We start from the raw sequence: 19,494 nt of genomic DNA on the forward strand, positions 1-19,494 counted from the left end.
TGCATCAGTACACAAACACAACTTTTGCACACATTGCAATGACGATGCTGAAACGATATAGTTCTAGATGCTCCAGTGTATCAGCGTATGTGCAAATGTAATCTCTGTACTCAGCAACCCCAGCTGATAAATACATGCACACACACACACACACCACCCGGCATCACTGTTGCTTATCAACAAGCACAGACAGAGTGATTCTTCTGCTCCTACTTACCACTCTTTTTCTCTGTTTCTCTCTCACTCTTTTTCTCATTCTTGCTCTTTCTCTTTCTCACTCTTTCTCTCTCTTGCTTTCTCTCTGGGTTAAACAGTGCTTTCTTCTTACTCTCTTTTTGGTTTGTTCTCTTTATTTCCCCACTCACTTTATTGCTCCTGTTTTATCATTTCATTTTTCCATAATTCTTTCGTTTTTTTTTTCTATTTTTTTCTTAATAATTTTTAATTTATTTCTCCTTTATTGCACTGTTTTTCTTCTTTCCCCTCTTTTATATTTATTTGTATTCCTTTCTCTTTTTTGTTCCGGTTTCCACCTTTTAAAATATTTTTTCTTTCAACTTTTCTTTTCTCTGTATGTCTGTTTTTTTTACGCTGTTTTCTTTCTGTCTTTTCCTCTCTCTCGCCCCTTTTATATATATTTTTTAATTATCTTTTAGATTCTTATTTTTTTTTGCTTTAATTTCTCTCTTTCCATCCCTCTTATTACAATGTCTCCCTCCCTCTCTCACTCTCTGTCGGTTATAGTTTGTCATTGTCATGAGAAACTCTAACAACTCATTTTATGCCAGGTTTGATTTTCAAACAGCATCTCACAATTCAGTCTGTCATTTATACACTTTAATCATTTAAAATGACCAATAGAAGATTTGAGAAGAAAAGCTTTGAAGTATTTTTTTTTCATTTACAGTATTTATGAATATTTTTCTGTTTTACTGTGCAGGTGTGGTTTTAGAAAATTAACAGATAAATAAGTCTTATTATTAGAAAATTTGTGTAGTTTAGGAAAGTCTTAGTTTCTATTCTCTATTAATGTTTTTATAGGTGATCAAACACAATATGATGGTCTTTTTTTGTCAGATCAAGAGTGAGCCAAATATAGCCAGAGAAAAGCTAAAATACTTTTTACTTCTTCTATTATTATTATTATTATTATTCCCTTTCTCAAAGGAAGTGCTGTTTCTCTGAAGTTGCTGTTGTCTAATCTTCTCTAGCTCTGAATGTGAGCTTCTGTATTTAACTCTAACTCTTCTGTTTATTGCAGGCTGTTTTAAGGATGACAGGATCGTGTTCTGGACGTGGATGTTCTCTACGTACTTTATGGAGAAGTGGGCTCCTCGGCAGGATGACATGCTCTTCTATGTGAGGCGGAAGCTGGCGTATGTCAGTGCTGACAACACAGAAGGGAAGAAGGTGAGAGAAACCTCCTCACTGCCATCTGCTGGCTGTTTAATGTGGTTCTTGCTTTGGATTTAAATATAGAGTTATCAATTGATTCAGCAAACATTTCTCATTACTCTCTTTGTAAAGGTGCTAATAATTACAATAAAAAATCAGAGCAAGTTGGAACAGCAATGTTTTTCATTTTAATTTTAACCTTTATTTGATTTCAGACAGTATGAACTTAAAATATTTATTATTTTTGTTCTGGTCAGCTTTATTTAATTTGTTAATATATAGCTCTGGAAAAAAATTAAAGACCATTTCAGTTTCTGAATCAGTTTCTCTGATTTTGCTATTTATAGGTATATGTTTGAGTAAAATGAACATTGTGATTTTATTCTATAAACTACAGACAACATTTCTCCTAAATTCCAAATAGAAATATTGTCATTTAGAGCATTTATTTGCAGAAAATGAGAAATGGCTGAAATTACAAAAAAAGAGGCAGAGCTTTTAGACCTCAAATAATGCAAAGAAAACAAGTTCATATTAATAAAGTTTTAAGAGTTTAGAAATCAATATTTGTTGGAATAACCCTGGTTTTTAATCACAGTTTTCATGCATATTTGCATGTTTTCCTCCACCAGTCTTACACACTGCTTTTGGATAACTTTATGCCACTTTTGGTGTAAAAATTCAAGCAGTTCAGGTTAGTTTAATAGCTTGTGATCATCTATCTTGTTCTTGATTTAATTCCAGAGGTTTTCAATTCAATAAAATCAAAGAAAGACATTATTTTTAATTTTGTCTTTAGGACCAGCAGCACATTCCAAAAAAGTGGTGACAGGACAATTTAAGGCTAGTAAAAAGGAATTAAAAAATACAAAATAAATAAACAATTATGTGATGTCAGCAGATGATTGTAATCATTTTTTGGTATGTCTTTAGTTTATTATAAATGTATTACTAATAAAAAAAATATTATAAAGCAGTGTATCTCAAAGAAAGATTAGAAAGAATAAGCATATTTCTCCCTCTGAAACCATAATATTGTTATTTTAGGGATTAGGAGGAGTTTCAGTGTTGAACACTGGTCTCCTGTGATCTCCAATTCGTCAGACGCCACCACTACATCAAGAAACATCATAGCTTATAGAACCACATGAACAAGAGATTACTCCAGGCTGATGTTCAACAGAACAGACTCTATTATTTCAGTTAATGTCCTTAAAGTCTTAAAGATCAGATCAGATTGACCGGTCTGATCATCATGCTGAAGCTCTTGACTGAGACGAAGGCTTTCCAAGACCTCCAGTTCAATCCGAATTGGGAATCTGCTCCCCATGTGTAGAGTCCATTAGGGTTGGACCAGTAGCAGGAGTTGTACCAGTGTGCTCCCACATAGGAAACAGCGCAGTTCCCTTCATACATGTCCTGGTCTTTGTCATAGGTTGAGAACTTTGATCCGTTGTGGTAGGATAAGGAATCTCCTGCAAAGCACACAGTTAATCTCATTAGTGTACGCTTACAGACAATATGAAGCTATCAGTGTGGACTTACCTGCTCCTCCATCCTCAAACCCATCCACATGGAGTCTGTATCCGTCCAGTTCTGCATTAACAGCCATTGGAGAAATGCCGAAGGACTTGTATTTTGCGTAAAGTTTTTTCCCATCAAAATCCTCCATATCCACCCTCAGCTCGTAGTTCTTCTTCAGGATGAGAAGATGGATTGTCTCAAGTCCTGTAATCAAGTAGCAAAGTAGCAGAATAGAGAGAATGCATTAATGCCTAAAGCATGCGGGCATGTAATTAATGCACATTTAGGCAACAACTGACTACACTGAAGAGAATTGGGTATATATATATATATGTATATTATGATGAATCAAAAATTATTTTAAGAATTAAACCTTTTTGGACCATCAATTTAGAAATATTAGTTTTTTTAATTTGTCATTTAGTATGCTCATTCTCACAGTCATGTGTGAAAAAGAGTGCCATATTTTGAGGAAAATTATACGATTATATTAATATACTATTTTAATTAAATAAGCTCTACATGACTCTGAAATATATTATTTATATGACATAAATAACAATAGGAAAATACAGTTAAAAAAAATTAATACATTTTATGAAAAACCTAAGGGAAGTTGTAATCCCACGTCAAGAAATTTCTTATTTTGAAATTAATTCCACACTGTTGGCGTTACTTCTATTCAATTTGTAATTTCTATGAAATAAAGCACATTGTGATTCCTCGTTTTTTTAAACTTCATTTTAATGGTGTTTCTTTTCTTTGGCGCCCAAAATATTAAATAAAAATAAATGCACAAATGGATAAAATATTTAGGATGTCATTTATGCATATTTACACATGTAAATGTAATAACACAGTCTACGTTTAAATGTTAGAAAAATAAAATAAAAAATAAGACTTTTTTTGTACAGTGAAACTTTTAACGTCTACATTTGCCTTTACTTTTTGTTATTGTAGTCCAATATGATTGTATTCCACATTGAGGAGCTTACCCAGCCAGTATTCTCCAGCTGCATGACCAAACCCATTCTTATACTGCTCCCATCCTCTGTAGAAGTTCAGTGTACCATCCGTTCTTCTCTGGAACACCTGAAAAAATGAATGAAGTTACATCACTGCACAAAGATATTGAGCACAGTTTATTTATTTTTAAGTCGCACTATTAACAAACATCTATTTTTGTACATAAGGCACACAGGATTATAAGGCGCATTTTATGCAGCTTATGCCATGTTTCCCTTCTAATTCAGCAGGTCTCACCACTGGGTGGCAAAACCTGTAAAGCTAAGCTAAGTTAAACAAACAAAATTGTATTTCTTAAAAACAAAAAAACATTTTCAGATGAGTCAAACAAACACTGGGTGTTAATCTACACACGTTTCTTTCCTGAAAACTGTTTATTTGTGTGAGTAAAGAGCATTTGTTTGTTTACAGTAAGATTCCACTGGAGCTGGAGCATTAGCGTTAGCGGCTAACCGCTAGCAGGTAATGCTACTGCTGCTCCATTAGTGCTAGCCGGGGTTAGCAGCAGGTTACGGGCTGGTAATTCTCACCTCTGAACTGGCAAAGAGCTAGTGCTTAGCTCGGTTAGCGGCTAATGCTAATAGTGCTGAAAAACTAAACTGAAACTCCTGTATAATGCTCTACTTTAGTGGAATGGCTTTACTGCTCCTTACAACCTGACTGGTAAAATTCATGCAAAAGGCACAACGGATTATAAGGCGCCCTGACGATTTTTGGGAAAATTATACAGTAAGAGAACAAGGCAGAAGCTAACATGGGCAAATGCTACATATTATTGGTATATAGTTGACATATTAAGTTAAATATAAAAGTAAAAAAAAAATAATAATAATAATCTTGGCCTTCGTTTCATATTTCCATAGCAACATCATTTATTTATTTTTGGAAATTGTGCAAAAACATCTATCTCATCTCATCATGTCTCATTTTAATGTATTAAAAACTAAATTTGCCTAAATACTTTAAAATAGACTAATGTAGAATTTTGACTCATAATGTTTTTTTTTTAAGCAACAGGTATAAAATTGTCCTTAATAGACTAGAAAAAAGCACACTGCTACAAAATACACATTTTGAAACATGAATCACCTCCTGTATCCGTATTTGAAAATATCTATAACTGTTCTAATTTAGGCTCTAGAGCGTCAGCGAAGTGATTTCTTCATACTATTTTTGCTTGTGCCGACAGTTAACTTGTTTTTTACCACAACACAGGATAAACATTGCAGCACTAATAATAACCCCCAGCTACTCACCGTCCATTTCCCTCCATCAGTCTGCATGTCACAGTACACATATCTACCAGACGTGGGTCCAGCTGGATAGATCAGGTACACACCACTTCCCCAGGATCTATCATTATAAATATCTGCACAGTCCAGAGGCTGGAACATTAGGCTCTTAGACTGGACCACCACACACCATATGATCCCCAGCAGAATCTTCGTGAGCAAATGGTATAAAATAAGATAAGACATGCTTACCAAAAATAAGGGAGTACACAACATATTCAGCTAATCTGAGTCTAGCCTAAATGTTGAACACTGACACTGGTCAAAGTTCACACTCATAAATCCGAGAGCTGCTTTTCAGACTTTATAAAGAAACAGTCTTACCTTCATGCCTAAAGCTGATCTCAGAAGATCGTTACAAAGGCTTGTTACTAGTTACTGTACTCTGTGTGTCTTTATGCTGGTTGATGTGGTTTGTCAGTGGTTTTTCTGATCAGTGTATTGACATTCCCTAAAGGATTAGGCAATATTTACTAGCAGACTATCAAATATTGAGCAATGTTTGCTTTCCCAGATTTCTCAAGCTAAGGATTTCCCAGTTTCTACTTATTTTTCAAGATTCTGATGGTATATCACAGTGTTTTTCAAAATTCAGAGGTTTTTATCACTGTTTTTTATTATTATTTATTTATTGTTTTGTGCATGACTGGGCTTTAATATAGGTTTGTGACTTACTGTACATAAAAAAATAAAACACTAAGGCTTTAAATTAAGGCATTGATTGATACTATTGCGTTTATTTTGTCCCACAAAATTACACGATAAATATAAAGGAATCAAACTGTTTTTCAAGCGGAGAAACAGCTAAAAAATATATTTTAAAAAATGGACCTTAAAAAGAGACAAACCAACAACTTTAACACAGCTTCTTTTTGTATTCCTTATATTTTATATAATTCCATAAATACTATAAACAAACCTAATATACTCAATGTTTAAGTATTCAAAAGAGATATTTTTTAAAAGCTCTATTGCACAAGTAAGATAATTTTAATATCTATTTACAATATGTTATATGCTATACCAGATCAACCAGTATTAGAGTCAACTCTACACGCAACCAATCATGCAACCAAGCATCCAAACACCCACAGATCACATAAAAAGTCATAATATTTTAGCAGATTTTAAAGTTTAAAAAACTCCCATCTTTTAAATGTCATAGTTTCCAGTTTCCTTGGCTTTACAGGGATCAAATAAATCAAAACAAAATTGAAAAGTAAATTGGTAATTTTCTGGAACCTCTTGAAGAATGATCATAATCTTTTCGTTTTTTTACAAATATGTTTTGTTCTTCTATTATTCCATTCATTTCTGAAGTTTTAGATTTTTGCTGTATCGTTTCAGTATAGGTGTAAATATAAAACGCTGCTTAACAGTTAAGGATGTTTACTGCATGTCTGATTAATATACCAGCCTTTCATTATTCTGCTACACCAAAGACAATACTGTTTTCAATCCTAGACCACCTTTGTTTAGCTTTGGTGCTCATACCTTTTAGAATATATTGTTTCACCGACACCTTATCATCAACCAGTTTGAGAAGCTTTGCTCTGATAGATCAGTTGTCTTCTCCATCTCCTCCTGTAGCTCTATAGGAAGACTTTCATGTCATGAGAGAAATCCTTCTAATGGTTCAATTATGAGATTTCATCTCGGCAAATCCACTGTGTATTAAAATCTGATAAATGATTAAAGATGATTTATCCACACTGTCTTGGATTTTTCTTCTTTTAGCTCTCAATTAGTGAACAGGGTCCACACACATTGCTTTCCTTTGTAAATCACTATGCTCAGTTTTTACACTCCTCTTTTAAAAAAGCCTGCTTGATTAATTTATCTGTGCTCTTTGTTATTTAAACAGCTGACACAGCCTGTTTCTCAAGATTAGCACTGCTTTTGATTTTGCTTCTTACAGCACCGCTCCTGTTAAAGCAGAGCCGTCCTCAGCAGTAAGCCAATTTGCTAGCAGGTTAGCTTATGGATCGTTCTCCTTTCTCCTGCCGCTAATCAAATGTCAGAGTAATCACAAAGCGAGTGATGTCATTTGTATGACGTGACTGAAAGCGTTCGGTCAGCGCTGGCGTTTGTTTGCCCTCCACAGCACAGATTGATCTGTTCTGACAGCTTCACGCCGCCACAGCATCGGCTTGTTGTGCTGCCTTGAGAGCAGCGAGATTCAATTAACCCAAAGACAATGAGGAAAAGAGAGATGTTCTCACTCTGTCCATGACTATGACCCATGTCTCTCTCTCTATATATATCTCTCTATCTGCTCTCTTTCTTTCTCTTTGTCTCTTTGTCTCTCTTGCTGCTCTTTTTTTCTTTCTTTCTCTTTCTCTCTTTCTTTCTCTCCATGTTTCATTGTCTCTTTCTATGTCTGTCTCCCTCTCTCTGTCTCTCTGCCTCTTTTGCTCTGTCCCTTTTTCCAGTCTCTCTCTCTCTCTCTCTCTCTCTGACTTTCAGTCTTTTAAATAATCATCACACTCTTGATCTCTCTCTTTTTCTGTCTCTATATTTCTTTCTGCTCTTTCTTTCTCTGTCTATCTGTTTTTCTTTGTCTCTTTCTTGCTCTCTTTCTTTGTCTCTTTTTTTGTCTGTCTCTGTCTCTCTGCCTCACTTTCTCTTGTCTCTCTGCTCCTTTTTCCAATCTCTGTCTTTCTTTGTTTTTTTTCTGCTCTCTTTCTTTCTCTCTCTTTGTCTCTCATTCTGCTCTTTCTTTCTCTCTTTCTTTCTCTCTATGTCTGTCTCTCTCTCCCTCTGTCTTTCTTTGTCTCTCTCTGCCTCTCTTTATCTTTTCTGTCTGTCTTTTTCCAATCTGTGTCTCCCTCTCTTTTTTATTATCATCACACTCATGTCTCTCTCTCTTTCTTTGTCTCTGTCTTTATTGCCTCTCTCACTTTTGTCTCTCTTTCTGCTCTTTCTTTCTCTCTCTTTCTTTCTATGCCTCTCTCTATGTCTGTTTCTCTCTCTGTGACCTTTTCTTAACATTATCATCATGCTCTTCATCTCTCTCTTTCTCTCTTTCTTTGTCTTCTCTCTCTGTCTCTCTTACAAAGATTGTTATCCCCTTTTTAAATTCTCCTTATTTCTAGCCACTTTCTCAAATATTCTGTTTTTTGGTCTAACTACAAAACCAAAAGAGGCTGTCTTTTGAATAAAAAAAGCAGAAGATCCTTTCCAGTATTAAAGTCGGCATCAGATAAGAGGTGGCTTGTCACTGTGGCATTTTCTCATTTGTTTGCATCCGTGCCTTTGCCTGAGGACAAGGAGAAACTCTGATATTGGGCTTCTGAGAAACGCAGCCTCAGAGTGTGGCACGTCCTTCATTGGCCCTTGTTAAGGGTCTGGCGACAGCCGCAGAGTGAGGCCGGCACTCCAGCACTTCTTGCCTGTCTGCGGTGATTGGTCCGATTCCCCCTGACTGGGACGTGAGAATTGAGGCCGCTGTGTTGGAGTGTGAGATAATGTACTCAGCGCTGATGGGTTTCTGCACTTGCAGAGTGTAGCTGTGTCTGCCGTGTTCTCTCCTCTTTTATTCTACTTATTTGGAGCTGTGTGGATCTGAGTCTCTGTGTAATGTAGCTTGAAGAGACAATACCAGAGGCAGCCAAATGTCAGCATCCCACAACCACTGTAGCAGTGAGCATGAGGAATTATTTATGCTCTTTTTTTCTCTTTGGTTGCTATGGAGGCTCTGCTTTGTCTCAGAGGAGAAGAAGGTGAGGGGATGAATACAGAATGCAGCATTTGTTGCTACATTTTCTCTGACTGGGTTTGGGTTGACTATAATTTGATGATGGGGCTGATAGTGGTCTTGCATTGCTAGTGGTGCTGTCTTACATGCTTTTTTATCTCTCTATATATCTTGCTCCTATATATGCAGTATTGTGCAAATGTTTTAGGCACCTGTGGGAATTGTAAGTAAAGAAAAAGCTTCTTATCTGGGCAGTAAGTGTTTATTAGCTCAGTTAAACACTAGCATTACAATAAATACAAACAGCAATTTTACTGAAATCAGTGCTTTTACAGCCCTGTTTTTCTTAAAACATCTCCTAATCTCTCTTTATCTGAGTTAAATAGAGTTATTTCTTGTTCTCATCATATCAACATCTGTTTTGGTAAATCAAATCGTACTGGTGTTAAATCAGGTAAACTGCTGATGGAACTGAACATGCACATGCTGGCTGAGGTCATCCAGGAGAAATGTGTAACTAAACTGTGTTCAACAGCTTGGCCCAGGATACAACCTACTTACCTAAAAATGGGAAATTCTTGTTACTTTTTATTGTATTTATGTTTATTTGCATCTGTATAAATCCTATGTGGTGCCTTTTTCAGGCAAAAACACTTGCTAAGATAAAGAAATTAGTGTAATTTGCTTATGTGCTTATTTGCACAGTACTGTTTATTTAGAAATGATAACAGGTGTAGTCTGAATAGACACTGGGTCCTAAAACAAGAAGGGAGAAAAGTGTATCCCCTGCTGCCTTATAAAAGGCTCTCTGAGGCAATATTTGTGTAGTGTGCCTTTTCAAATCAAATTAAATGAAGTTTATTTATATAGTGCTTTTTACAACAGATGTTGTCTCATAGCATATTTTCAGAAATGTGGTCGCAGGACAGAAAATCAGGCTGAACATTGAGAGCTGCAGGAGGAAGAAACCTTGGGAGGAACCAAGCTCACATGTACCTTATATTGTCACATATACATATACATGTACTATTAAGGCTAATATATAGGGGGGGGACCCATCCTCCTTTGGTCAGATAACTTATAAATGAATGTTAAAAAGTCATAAGTCATTTACTGATATATAGATCCAATATATTCAGGTGAATAGCCACATCAGCAATGGAAACAGTTAGAGTTAACAGTGAAGAGTGAGCAACTAGTCCCGGTGTTCAGAAACTTCAATCAGTCTGGCCGTACAGGCGGGCAGTCTATAACTCAGAGTATGGCAGAAAGATGGTATTACGTTTGACTGGATTTATGAAGAACAGACAGTATGCAACTTCATCTAAGTGTGGCAAATGACTCAAACAGATCTGATATAACAGCTAAACTGAAGGAAGAGAGACAGAAGGTAACATAGACTGGAAGCCACCCTGAAATACTAGCATCCACCCACTCCACCATCAGCAAACCTGAGTGCAGTGAAAAGAACAACAGCACCAGCATCTCAGACCTTTTGGGGAGAGTTTGTAGACTGCTAGACATGACTATATGATGCACTTGAGACATTTTACCCAGTTGACAGACCACCATCTCACTAAACAGTTTTATCCTGGAACACCGTAGCAACCACCAATTCACCATTTAATTCACCTAGTAGCTTCTTAGCAACCACTTAACAACAGTACAATATCAACCATCTAGGTATCAAAGCAACCACTTAGCAACTGCTGATCTGTTCCATAGCAGCCCCTTAACAACACCATAGCAACCACTAAATAATTCCATAATAATCACCGGGAAATGCTTTGACAACCACTTAAAAACACTTAGCAATATTCCTAAGCACTTACCCCAGGTTCCATAGCAACTAACTAGCATCCTTACTTAGCACCATCTTCTTAGTTTGTAGTGGTGTTGTGAATGAGAATCCTGGACCACTAGGGACTGGAGTTTTGAACAGCCTCTTTATATATAAATGTATATGTATATATTTCTATATTGTATGCATAATGATTGTTATACTTTTTACATTTTCATAGGTCTGGAATTGCTCTTTCTCTTGTTTCCTGTGAAGCAGAGCTAACTCATAGCTGTAAATGTGTGTCTGTTTTGGAAAGTTGGCTTAATAATTTATGCAGTCTTTCTCAGACATGCCGTTTGTTTTTTATGGAGCACAGAGAACACAGCTAGTGGTTCACAGACTCTGAACCCGCTGCTGACACTGTAGTTAAACTACATTCCTCTGTATCAGAGCTGCTGAGTCTCTCACTGACTCCCTCAGCAATTCTGATACTGTTCTGTACACACTCAGAAGTGTTTAATCTGCTTCACCTTTAATTCTGTTGCAACACAATTAGGTATTTGTTGTTTATTGATTGATTGATGCAGTTGTGTAATTGTGTTTAATTGGAGTTGTCCTTCATATATTCTAAAATGTCACTAGTGAGTATTCCATCCAGAGGTTTAGTCAATTTAATCACATTTCAAAAAGGTCAGTAATTTGACTTAATCTAATCAGTGTTTCCTCAGTTACAGTTAGGTGCTGAAGATGACATTGCAAAGATGACATCACATGTTTGTGGCTTAAACAATGGAGCATAGAGTGACAAAACATATTTGTGGGGGCGATGTGCATATATGTGTGCATGCTTTTCATATCTGTGACAGATTTGTTCATGTTAAAGACAGATACAGATCACTTACTGTACTTACTTATGAATGTGAACCATTTAGACAATCAAATCTGATTTAAACTAAAAAATCTAAATTAATTATTAGTAATTGTCATTTAAAAGTAGCTTCGGTCAGAATGTAGTGCCAAATGCATCTTTGTTTTTTGTTATGTAATAATTATTTGATATTATTATTTAAATATTTGGATTGTCAATCAGTTAAAATATATAAAATAATTTATTTTTCTATTATAATTTGCAATTACTTTAGTGGATAATTATGATCATAATGGGATTATTACTTATATTTAAACATATATTTAATTAATTGTATGTTGTTCATTAACGTTTAACTTTTAAGTACCAGTTGAATTAAATGACAAAACAAAATGAATTTTAATATAAATAAAAATCTTCTTTTTGAACTTAGCAGTAGTTATGCTTTGTTTCCGCTTAAAAATGCCAAAAACTGTTAATACGTCATGCATGAACTTATTTATCTTTAAACCATTTTTTTTTACATCTTTTTCACCTTGTCGTTTTCTTCCTTTCTTCACAATTCTGCCTTTTCCACTCAGCCTTTTCCATTTTCAACCTTGAACATTTCCATAAAAGTACTGGACTCCTAGTGGTGGAGCTATACTGTCATATACTGCCATGAAGACTGCAGCCTGACGGCAGTAAACCACAACTCATCATCTCGTTAGGAAATAATAAATTATTATAATCCATTCTGAGCATTTTAATGGGCTCTGTGTTAATGAGCTCTGAGTTAAAGTGTCTGCCTCCCCCCACCTCCAGAGACCGTCATCGTTGCCTAACGCACTAATTTAGCCCTGCCTGCCTCGGCCAGCAGTAAAGGTTAAGGTCGCCCCAGGTGGTTGACCCCTGATCTTCTCAGCATACGTCACCGTTCTCCTCTCCTCCCGTAACCCATAGCAACAGTCGAAGGCCCGATGAGCATTAGTGTCTGCACCTTTTATCTGCTGTGTTTCCTGAGGCGGAGCAGAGGTGGGTTCAGGCTGCAGAGCGAGACTCAGATCAGACAGATCAGAGCAGCAGTGATGCAGTTTTATTACAGAAATGACCTTTAATAGGATTCAATATTCAATACCAGCATTTCTGTCCGGAACAACCTGAAACAGATGGCCAAGACCCGAGTAACAAACACTGTACTTTAATTTACTAAATCTTGCCTATTATTTTTTTTATTACAAAGGACAATTAAAAACATTTTATTTAACACTATTGAACAATATTTTTACTATCCAAATCACACACACACCAACAAAACACAATACATTTACCTCACCAGTGCTATTCTAATCATACATTTAGACCATGAGAGCAGATAATCTATCCTCTGCACATTTTTTATTTATTTTTTTCTTTTTACCTCAAACCCAAGAGCAGGGAGTAAAGCTCGCTTTTTGTTAACGAATATATGGATCTACCAAATATTAATTCAGTCAAAACTGAAATGATTTGGTCAGATTATTGCACAGTTTATCAATGTAACCTCAGTATTACTCATTGTTATTTGGTGAGGAGAGCCCATTTACATGAGTAAAAGTGTGTGTCTGTGTTGGTGCGTTTAAAATTTTTAAATATTTTTTTTTATGTTTTGTTTATTTAGGATATTTAATGTCTGAATATTTCTCTTTGAAAGGGTGTAATTACAGTATTATGCTATTATATTGTCATAAGTGCCATAAAATGCTTATAAATTGGCAGTAATATTTGTTTTGCAATTATTTCTGGGCAACTTTATTGTCCAAGAAATAGTTTTCATAATGGTCCTACACTAGAGATATATTCATATCTTATCATTTGATTTGTTCTTATTTTGTGTCATATTTTGTGTCATAAATGTATTATTGTTGTTGTTTGTTGTTGTTGTATATTTAAAATAAACAAAAGTTTGTATTTTATTTTTGTATATTGTATTTGTACTGTATTAATAAATGCATTGAATGAGGGTACAATCGTACTATCAGTTTAAATTATGAGTTTGATGAATCACTATTAATTATAATTTTTGGTATATATGAATTAACAAGTAACAGAATTGTAGTTTGTTGCAAAAAGTATATATTTAAAATACAGAAATACATTGTTTAACTCGGGGCGTTTTTTATACTAATGTAAGCTGAGCTGTGAAGTAAACAGAGCAAGGTTTACTCAGTGGTCAGAAGACCAGAGACTCCACTGATGGAAGGAAGAATACAAAGAGCTCTCAACTCCATCTAGTGGAGTAAGAAAGCAGTGCAGCTTAAAATCTAAAAACATTAAGTAAAACATTGATTTTAGCAGCGTCATGTGTTTGTGTTGTTTTTTTAATGCCACATTCAGTAAGAGTAAGAGAGAAAAAATCTATTTTATTTAAAAGAAGTGTCTGTGGTTTTGGTGATCAGACAGCTGGCTGGAGCTGAATCAGGAGAGCAGTGTTTGTGTAGTGGTGGGTAAATCAGATGAAGGGCTCAGAAGTTCATAAATAACTCTTTGCCATGTTTCCAGGTTGAGTACAGAGGCCTGTCAGTGCTGCATTAGAGCACAGCGGCTCCTCACGCATGAATAAATCTGTATCAGTCTCTCAGTCAGCAGAACAAAGGCCTGAACTGAGTACAGAGTCATTACACAGCCGTCCAGCCCTGTCAGACTGTTATAATTACAGGATAATGTGAACACCAGCTGGACGAATCTCTCTGTTCAGAAAACTTATTCAGCTGATTGAAGTTTTATTCACCTCAAACATAAATTGGCCAGCGTATGATAGTTAAAGTGTTTATAATGTCCTAAAACCTAAGTCAAGTAGAACATGGCTTCGGTTTCAGTGTTAATTTTAATTTTGTTAGTCATTTGGCTGAAATGTATTCATGCATAAGTTGAGTAAACAAAAAATGTAATTCTTAAAAAACATTTTCAAAAGAGCGCTGGATGTTAATTTACACAGATTTTTGTCCTGAAAACTGTTTATTTGGGAGAGTTAAGCATTTCTGTTTTTTTACAGTAAGCTTAGATTTCCAGATTTCCACTAAGGCTAGCCACGGTTAGCGGCTAATGCCGCCCGACAGCGCTACACTGAGGAACCCTGAGCGTTCCAGTAAGCCAGGGCTATATTACCTAGCATTAGCTAGCAGTAGCTTGTTTTAACACAGTAATAGCACAGACTATAGTCCGATATACTCATTTCTAAATGTTGAAAGAGCTAGCGCTTAGCATGGGAAGCAGCAAATGCTAATACTGCTCCGGCAGTACTAGAAGGGAATAGCAGCATTCCAATAGCAGTCCAGCAGTCCAATAATACTTGCCTCTGAACAGCAAAAGAGCTAGCGCTTAGCACAGTTAGCAGCTAAAGCTAAAACTGCTCCAGTCTCGAGTCTGATGGAGAACTAAACTGAAACTCCTTAATATACATAATGATGCTCTTTAGTGGACTGTTCTAATCCTTATAACTGCTCCTTACAAACTGATTGGTAAAATTCATACGGAAGGTACACCGGATTATAAGGCGCCCTGAAGATTTTTGGGAAAGATAAAGGATTTTAAGTGTGAAAAATACAGTATTTTAATATTTCCTAAACAGCAGATTAACAAAGTTTACATTTTATAATATAATAATAACACTATTTCATGAGAAATTATGGTCCTTTGTTTTTCAAATACATTTTGCATTCATTTAAATGGTCATTCTAGGGTCTCATAAAACTTTTTTTTTTTCCCCCAGTGATTTTATTTGCACATTATTTGAACTCGGAAAGGTTACTTTGTTTTTAAAAATTAGATTAGAAAGATTAGAAAATTTTCACATTTCAGCCCATCTAGGTCTCAAAAAAACATTACAAACACCAACAGACTTTATAACTCTGTGTTTTAGGCTTTTCAGCAGTGTTCGCACTTTACACACTGTCCTTATTAATAATTTTTTTGGTCAATGTAATTTACATATGATGGTTATTAAATGCTGTGTGTTTTTATTATGTGCAGGTGGAGGTGGAGGTGTACAGAAGGGACTCTAAAAAGCTGCCAGGGCTGGGTGACCCTGACATAGACTGGGAGGAGAGCGTCTATCTGAACCTCATCTTACAGAAGGTGAGCTCAAAAATATTGGATGAAAAAAATTCTAATTAAATTTTACTTTGACTTTTATTTGATGTTTTGGGCAAATTGTGTAGTAGTTGTAGCAAATTAATAAACACTTTTTAATGCATCTTTAATTAGTCATATTCAGGCAGGGTACCGCAGCATTATTGAGATGTTTCACTTTTTGTCCCCCTCAGCTTGACTATGTTGTCACATGTGCTGTCTGCACAAGATCAGATGCAGGAGACATCCACATCCATAAGAAGAAGTCTCAGGTAATGATTAATTAAACACATTGGGGAATATTATGGTCAGATCAAGGTATAAATCATGTGTATGTGGATGCATCATTGGTAGGCTAGTGTGGGCAAGTGTTTGAGTACATGCTGCTCTTAGTCATGTTTCACTTTTTGTCATATTTTACTATGTTTCTGTTTCTGTACAACTGTTCTGTCTAGCAAATGTTGACAAAAGATATTAAAATGACTAAATAACTCCACAGCAAGTGTTCGCCTCCCCCAGCAAGCACCCCATGGACAGCAAGGGAGAGGAGTCCAAGATGAGCTACCCAAACATCTTCTTCATGATTGACAACTTTGAGGAGGTAACTAACCTCTACATCTTTCAGCTGCTGAACACTAGAACAGTAAAATAAAATTTATTTCTAAAAAGCGTTGCGAAAAACAACGGCCATTTCCAAAAAGCGTTGAGAAAAACAACTGCCATTTCTAAAAGCGTTGAGAAAAACAATGGCCATTTCTAAAAAGCATTGAGAAAAACAACAGCCATTTCTAAAAAGCGATGAGAAAAACAACAGGCATTTCTAAAAAGCGTTAAGAAAAATGACGGCCATTTCCAAAAAGCGTGGAGAAAAACAACGGCAATTTCTAAAAAGCGTTGAGAAAAACAATGGCCATTTCTAAATAGCGTTGTGAAAAACAACGGCCATTTCTAAAAAGCGATGAGAAAAACAACGGCCATTTCTAAAAAGCGTTAAGAAAAATGACGGCCATTTCCAAAAAGCATGGAGAAAAACAACGGCCATTTCTAAAAAGCGTTGAGAAAAACAACGGCCATTTCCAAAAAGCGTTGAGAAAAACAACGGCCATTTCTAAAAAGCGTTGAGAAAAACAACGGCCATTTCTAAATGAACTTGTATACAGTTCTTTAAAGAACATAAAATATTATGGTACATTTTCAAAGTTTGCAAAATGAAGAAATGGATGGAAATTCCACTGATATCAGTAAAGTTTTAGTTTATATATGCAGACAGACAGACTTAATATATCACACATCACTCACCTCTACTCCCGGCTCTAAAGCTCCGTATATAACTGTGTCTGGGTTTGATGATTATCTGAGTTTAATCAGGTGTGTTAATATCCCAGATTACAGTAAATTATGCAGCAGTGAGGAGCTGCAGGACGAGGACTGAGACACAGTGTAAAATATGAGCTGTGATTGACTGTGTTTCTCAGTAAATGGCCCCGTTGGGATGGTGAGCTGATGGACGTGATAGGGTCCTGATAGCTGGCTGCGTAATGAGATATGACCTTATAGAGCATTAGTAAGTGGAGAGGAGAGCTGTTTTAAGAGCGCTTTTATTATCAGCCAGGAGAGCTGACCTGCTCCTGGAGCTTTACTTTAGATAGGAAATCGATGGAACTTTGCACGGATATTTATAGAATGAGCTTCAGATTAACACTTACTTTTACAGTCGCACATCTTTATTTACGCATCGGTGAGAAGGTTTACGTGCAGTCAAATATCTGCAGTTATCTGATTACATGACTACTAAAAAAAATCAGATAACCACAGTAAACAGCATACCCTGTTTCTTAGATTGGAGTGAGGTCACGTGTTATTATGCGAGTGTATTGACTAGTTGACTAGTATCAAATTTAAAAGTGATTATTGCCTGACTCTTATTAAAACTCTTATCAGAGTTTCAATTATCTGATTAATTTACAGGGTTTGTACGGACATGAAAAACCTGGAAAAACTATGGAATTTGAAAATAGCAATTTACAGGCCTGGATAAGTTTTGGAAAAAAAAAATACCCAGAACATTTGTGAAAACTCATGGAAATTTAGTCCACAAATCTTAGTATTTCCGTTTATCGTTGGATTAAATCTACTTTGAGCTAATAAATACATCAGCTCAGAGTTAATTCAGTAATTTGGCTCTACACAATGAAGATCTTTGGATCTGACACACATTTTAATATTAAGGTTGTCTGTCAGATTTATTTTAGGCCTACTGTAATCAACTTTGATTATAGTTTGAGTTGATTTTTGGTTTTATTGTCCATGTCTTGACTGTTTTAAAAATCGTACGGTCATACAAATTTGCCTAGAAGGCATGGAAAAGTAATTAAAAATCATTTTTAATTGCTTTTATTGGTTAAAAGTGTATGAACCCTGAATGAGTAAATGTTTTGGTTGGATAACTCAACAAACTCAATGTTTTGCAGCAATTGTATTTTGAACTGCATGAAAACACTACAAAATTCTGATTATTATCTGGCTGCAGCAAACTCTGAGTTTGTCCATTATCTGTGAACAGCAGTAATCGGATTATTAATTGAATGAGAATGCCATGATAAATCTGCTCATTATCTGATAACTGCAGTCATTTGATTATTTAAATAGTCTTGTAAACAGCATACCCTGGTTTCTTATATTGGAGTGAGGTCCTGTCTTAATATGAGTGTGAGTTTTCCCATTTTTTGATCACAAAAAGTTAATGTGAACACGATGATCTAATTACTGACAAACTCTTATGTTCTGCAGTAATCAGATTATGAGATGCATAAAAAAGTGCAATAAAAAAGTGTGTGTGTGTTTCCTGCAGGTGTTCAGTGATATGACTGTTGGAGAAGGAGAGATGGTGTGTGTGGAGCTGGTAGCCAGTGACAAGAGCACCACCTTCCAGGGAGTTATCTTCCAGGGCTCCATACGCTACGAGGCCCTCAAGAAGGTCTACGACAACCGGGTACCATACTCTTACACTGTTTCTTCTGAAAATAAGGGTGTTAAAAACTGTTTATCCTGTCTCTACTGTACAGAGAAGAATTTCTACTAGATTTTGGAGCACTGCTAAGGATTTGGTTGTTTGTGTTTTCAGGTGAGTGTGGCTGCTAAAATGGCCCAGCGCATGTCTTTCGGCTTCTACAAGTACAACAACATGGAGTTTGTGAGAATGAAGGGTCCGCAGGGGAAGGGTCACGCTGAGATGGCCGTGAGCCGAGTGCCCACTGGGGACACTTCACCCTGCGGCATGGAGGAGGACCAGGACTCACCTATGCACGAGAGGGTCAGTATAGCCTTAGAGTACCAGTGCATACTCTAGAACTGATGGGCGACTGTGTGGGTGTTTTGGGCGTAACAAGGAATAAACCAATCAGCGGGTCACTTGCCATTCTCTTCAAGGGCCAGGTGTAGATAGCAATACACCACAAATCTACCTTAACACACCTCATTTCGAGACCACAATACCTATCTGCATAGATATACAGCTCTGGAAGAAAAAAAATAAGAGATCACCCTAAAATGATGAATTCCTTTGATTTTACCAAATTGAAAACCTCTAAATGTAATCATGAGGAACATGGATGATCACAAGCCATTAAAACAAAGCTGAACTGCTTGAATTTTTGCACCAGGAGTGGCATAAAGTTACCCAAAAGCAGTGTGTAAGACTGGTGGAGGAGAGAACATGATGCCAAGATACATGAAAACTGTGATTAAAAACCAGGGTTATTCCACCAAATATTGATTTCTAAACTCTTAAAAACATTATGAATATTATTATTCTTATTAT

General features: G+C 36.0%; 2 protein-coding genes across 4 annotated transcripts in view; one reads left to right on the forward strand and one right to left on the reverse strand.

Moving 5' to 3' along the window:
• The window catches only part of kiaa0930, a 50,595-nt gene that overhangs the window by 25,736 nt on the left and 5,365 nt on the right, over window positions 1-19,494 (forward strand). Inside the window, exons 2-7 of the mRNA XM_022671311.2 lie at window positions 1,262-1,410; window positions 15,576-15,680; window positions 15,869-15,946; window positions 16,174-16,275; window positions 18,526-18,666; window positions 18,799-18,987. Coding sequence (XP_022527032.2) covers window positions 1,262-1,410; window positions 15,576-15,680; window positions 15,869-15,946; window positions 16,174-16,275; window positions 18,526-18,666; window positions 18,799-18,987 — 764 coding nt within the window. The remainder of the gene's footprint in view (window positions 1-1,261; window positions 1,411-15,575; window positions 15,681-15,868; window positions 15,947-16,173; window positions 16,276-18,525; window positions 18,667-18,798; window positions 18,988-19,494) is intronic.
• On the reverse strand, window positions 2,155-5,653 carry LOC103042700 (microfibril-associated glycoprotein 4). 3 transcript variants are annotated; one of them, XM_007229847.4, is made up of 5 exons: window positions 5,562-5,653; window positions 5,202-5,387; window positions 3,915-4,011; window positions 2,941-3,123; window positions 2,155-2,870 (listed from the first exon to the last, which is right to left on the reverse strand). In XM_007229847.4, the coding sequence occupies exons 1-5, from the start codon at window positions 5,565-5,567 to the stop codon at window positions 2,623-2,625; spliced, it is 720 nt and encodes a 239-aa protein (XP_007229909.2). In that variant the 5' UTR covers window positions 5,568-5,653; the 3' UTR covers window positions 2,155-2,622. The 3 variants fall into 3 exon arrangements, with proteins under 3 accessions (XP_007229909.2, XP_015461105.2, XP_022527033.1); XM_015605619.3 differs by lacking the exon at window positions 5,202-5,387 and having other exon boundaries at window positions 5,562-5,647; XM_022671312.2 differs by lacking the exon at window positions 5,562-5,653 and having other exon boundaries at window positions 5,202-5,485.

This window comes from Astyanax mexicanus, chromosome 2 (assembly GCF_023375975.1).
Source record: "Astyanax mexicanus isolate ESR-SI-001 chromosome 2, AstMex3_surface, whole genome shotgun sequence".
Classification (NCBI taxonomy): domain Eukaryota; kingdom Metazoa; phylum Chordata; class Actinopteri; order Characiformes; family Acestrorhamphidae; genus Astyanax; species Astyanax mexicanus.

What these genes read in the sequence shown, in the direction of transcription:
- LOC103042700 (XM_022671312.2), bottom strand. Translation starts at nt 5,453, where the DNA reads ATGTTGTGTACTCCCTTATTTTTGGTAAGCATGTCTTATCTTATTTTA. An exon ending in CTGATGGAGGGAAATGGACG is followed by an intron (nt 4,012 to 5,201) that starts GTGAGTAGCTGG and finishes TCATTTTTTCAG; the next exon opens with GTGTTCCAGAGAAGAACGGA. An exon ending in AGCTGGAGAATACTGGCTGG is followed by an intron (nt 3,124 to 3,914) that starts GTAAGCTCCTCA and finishes ACTTGATTACAG; the next exon opens with GACTTGAGACAATCCATCTT.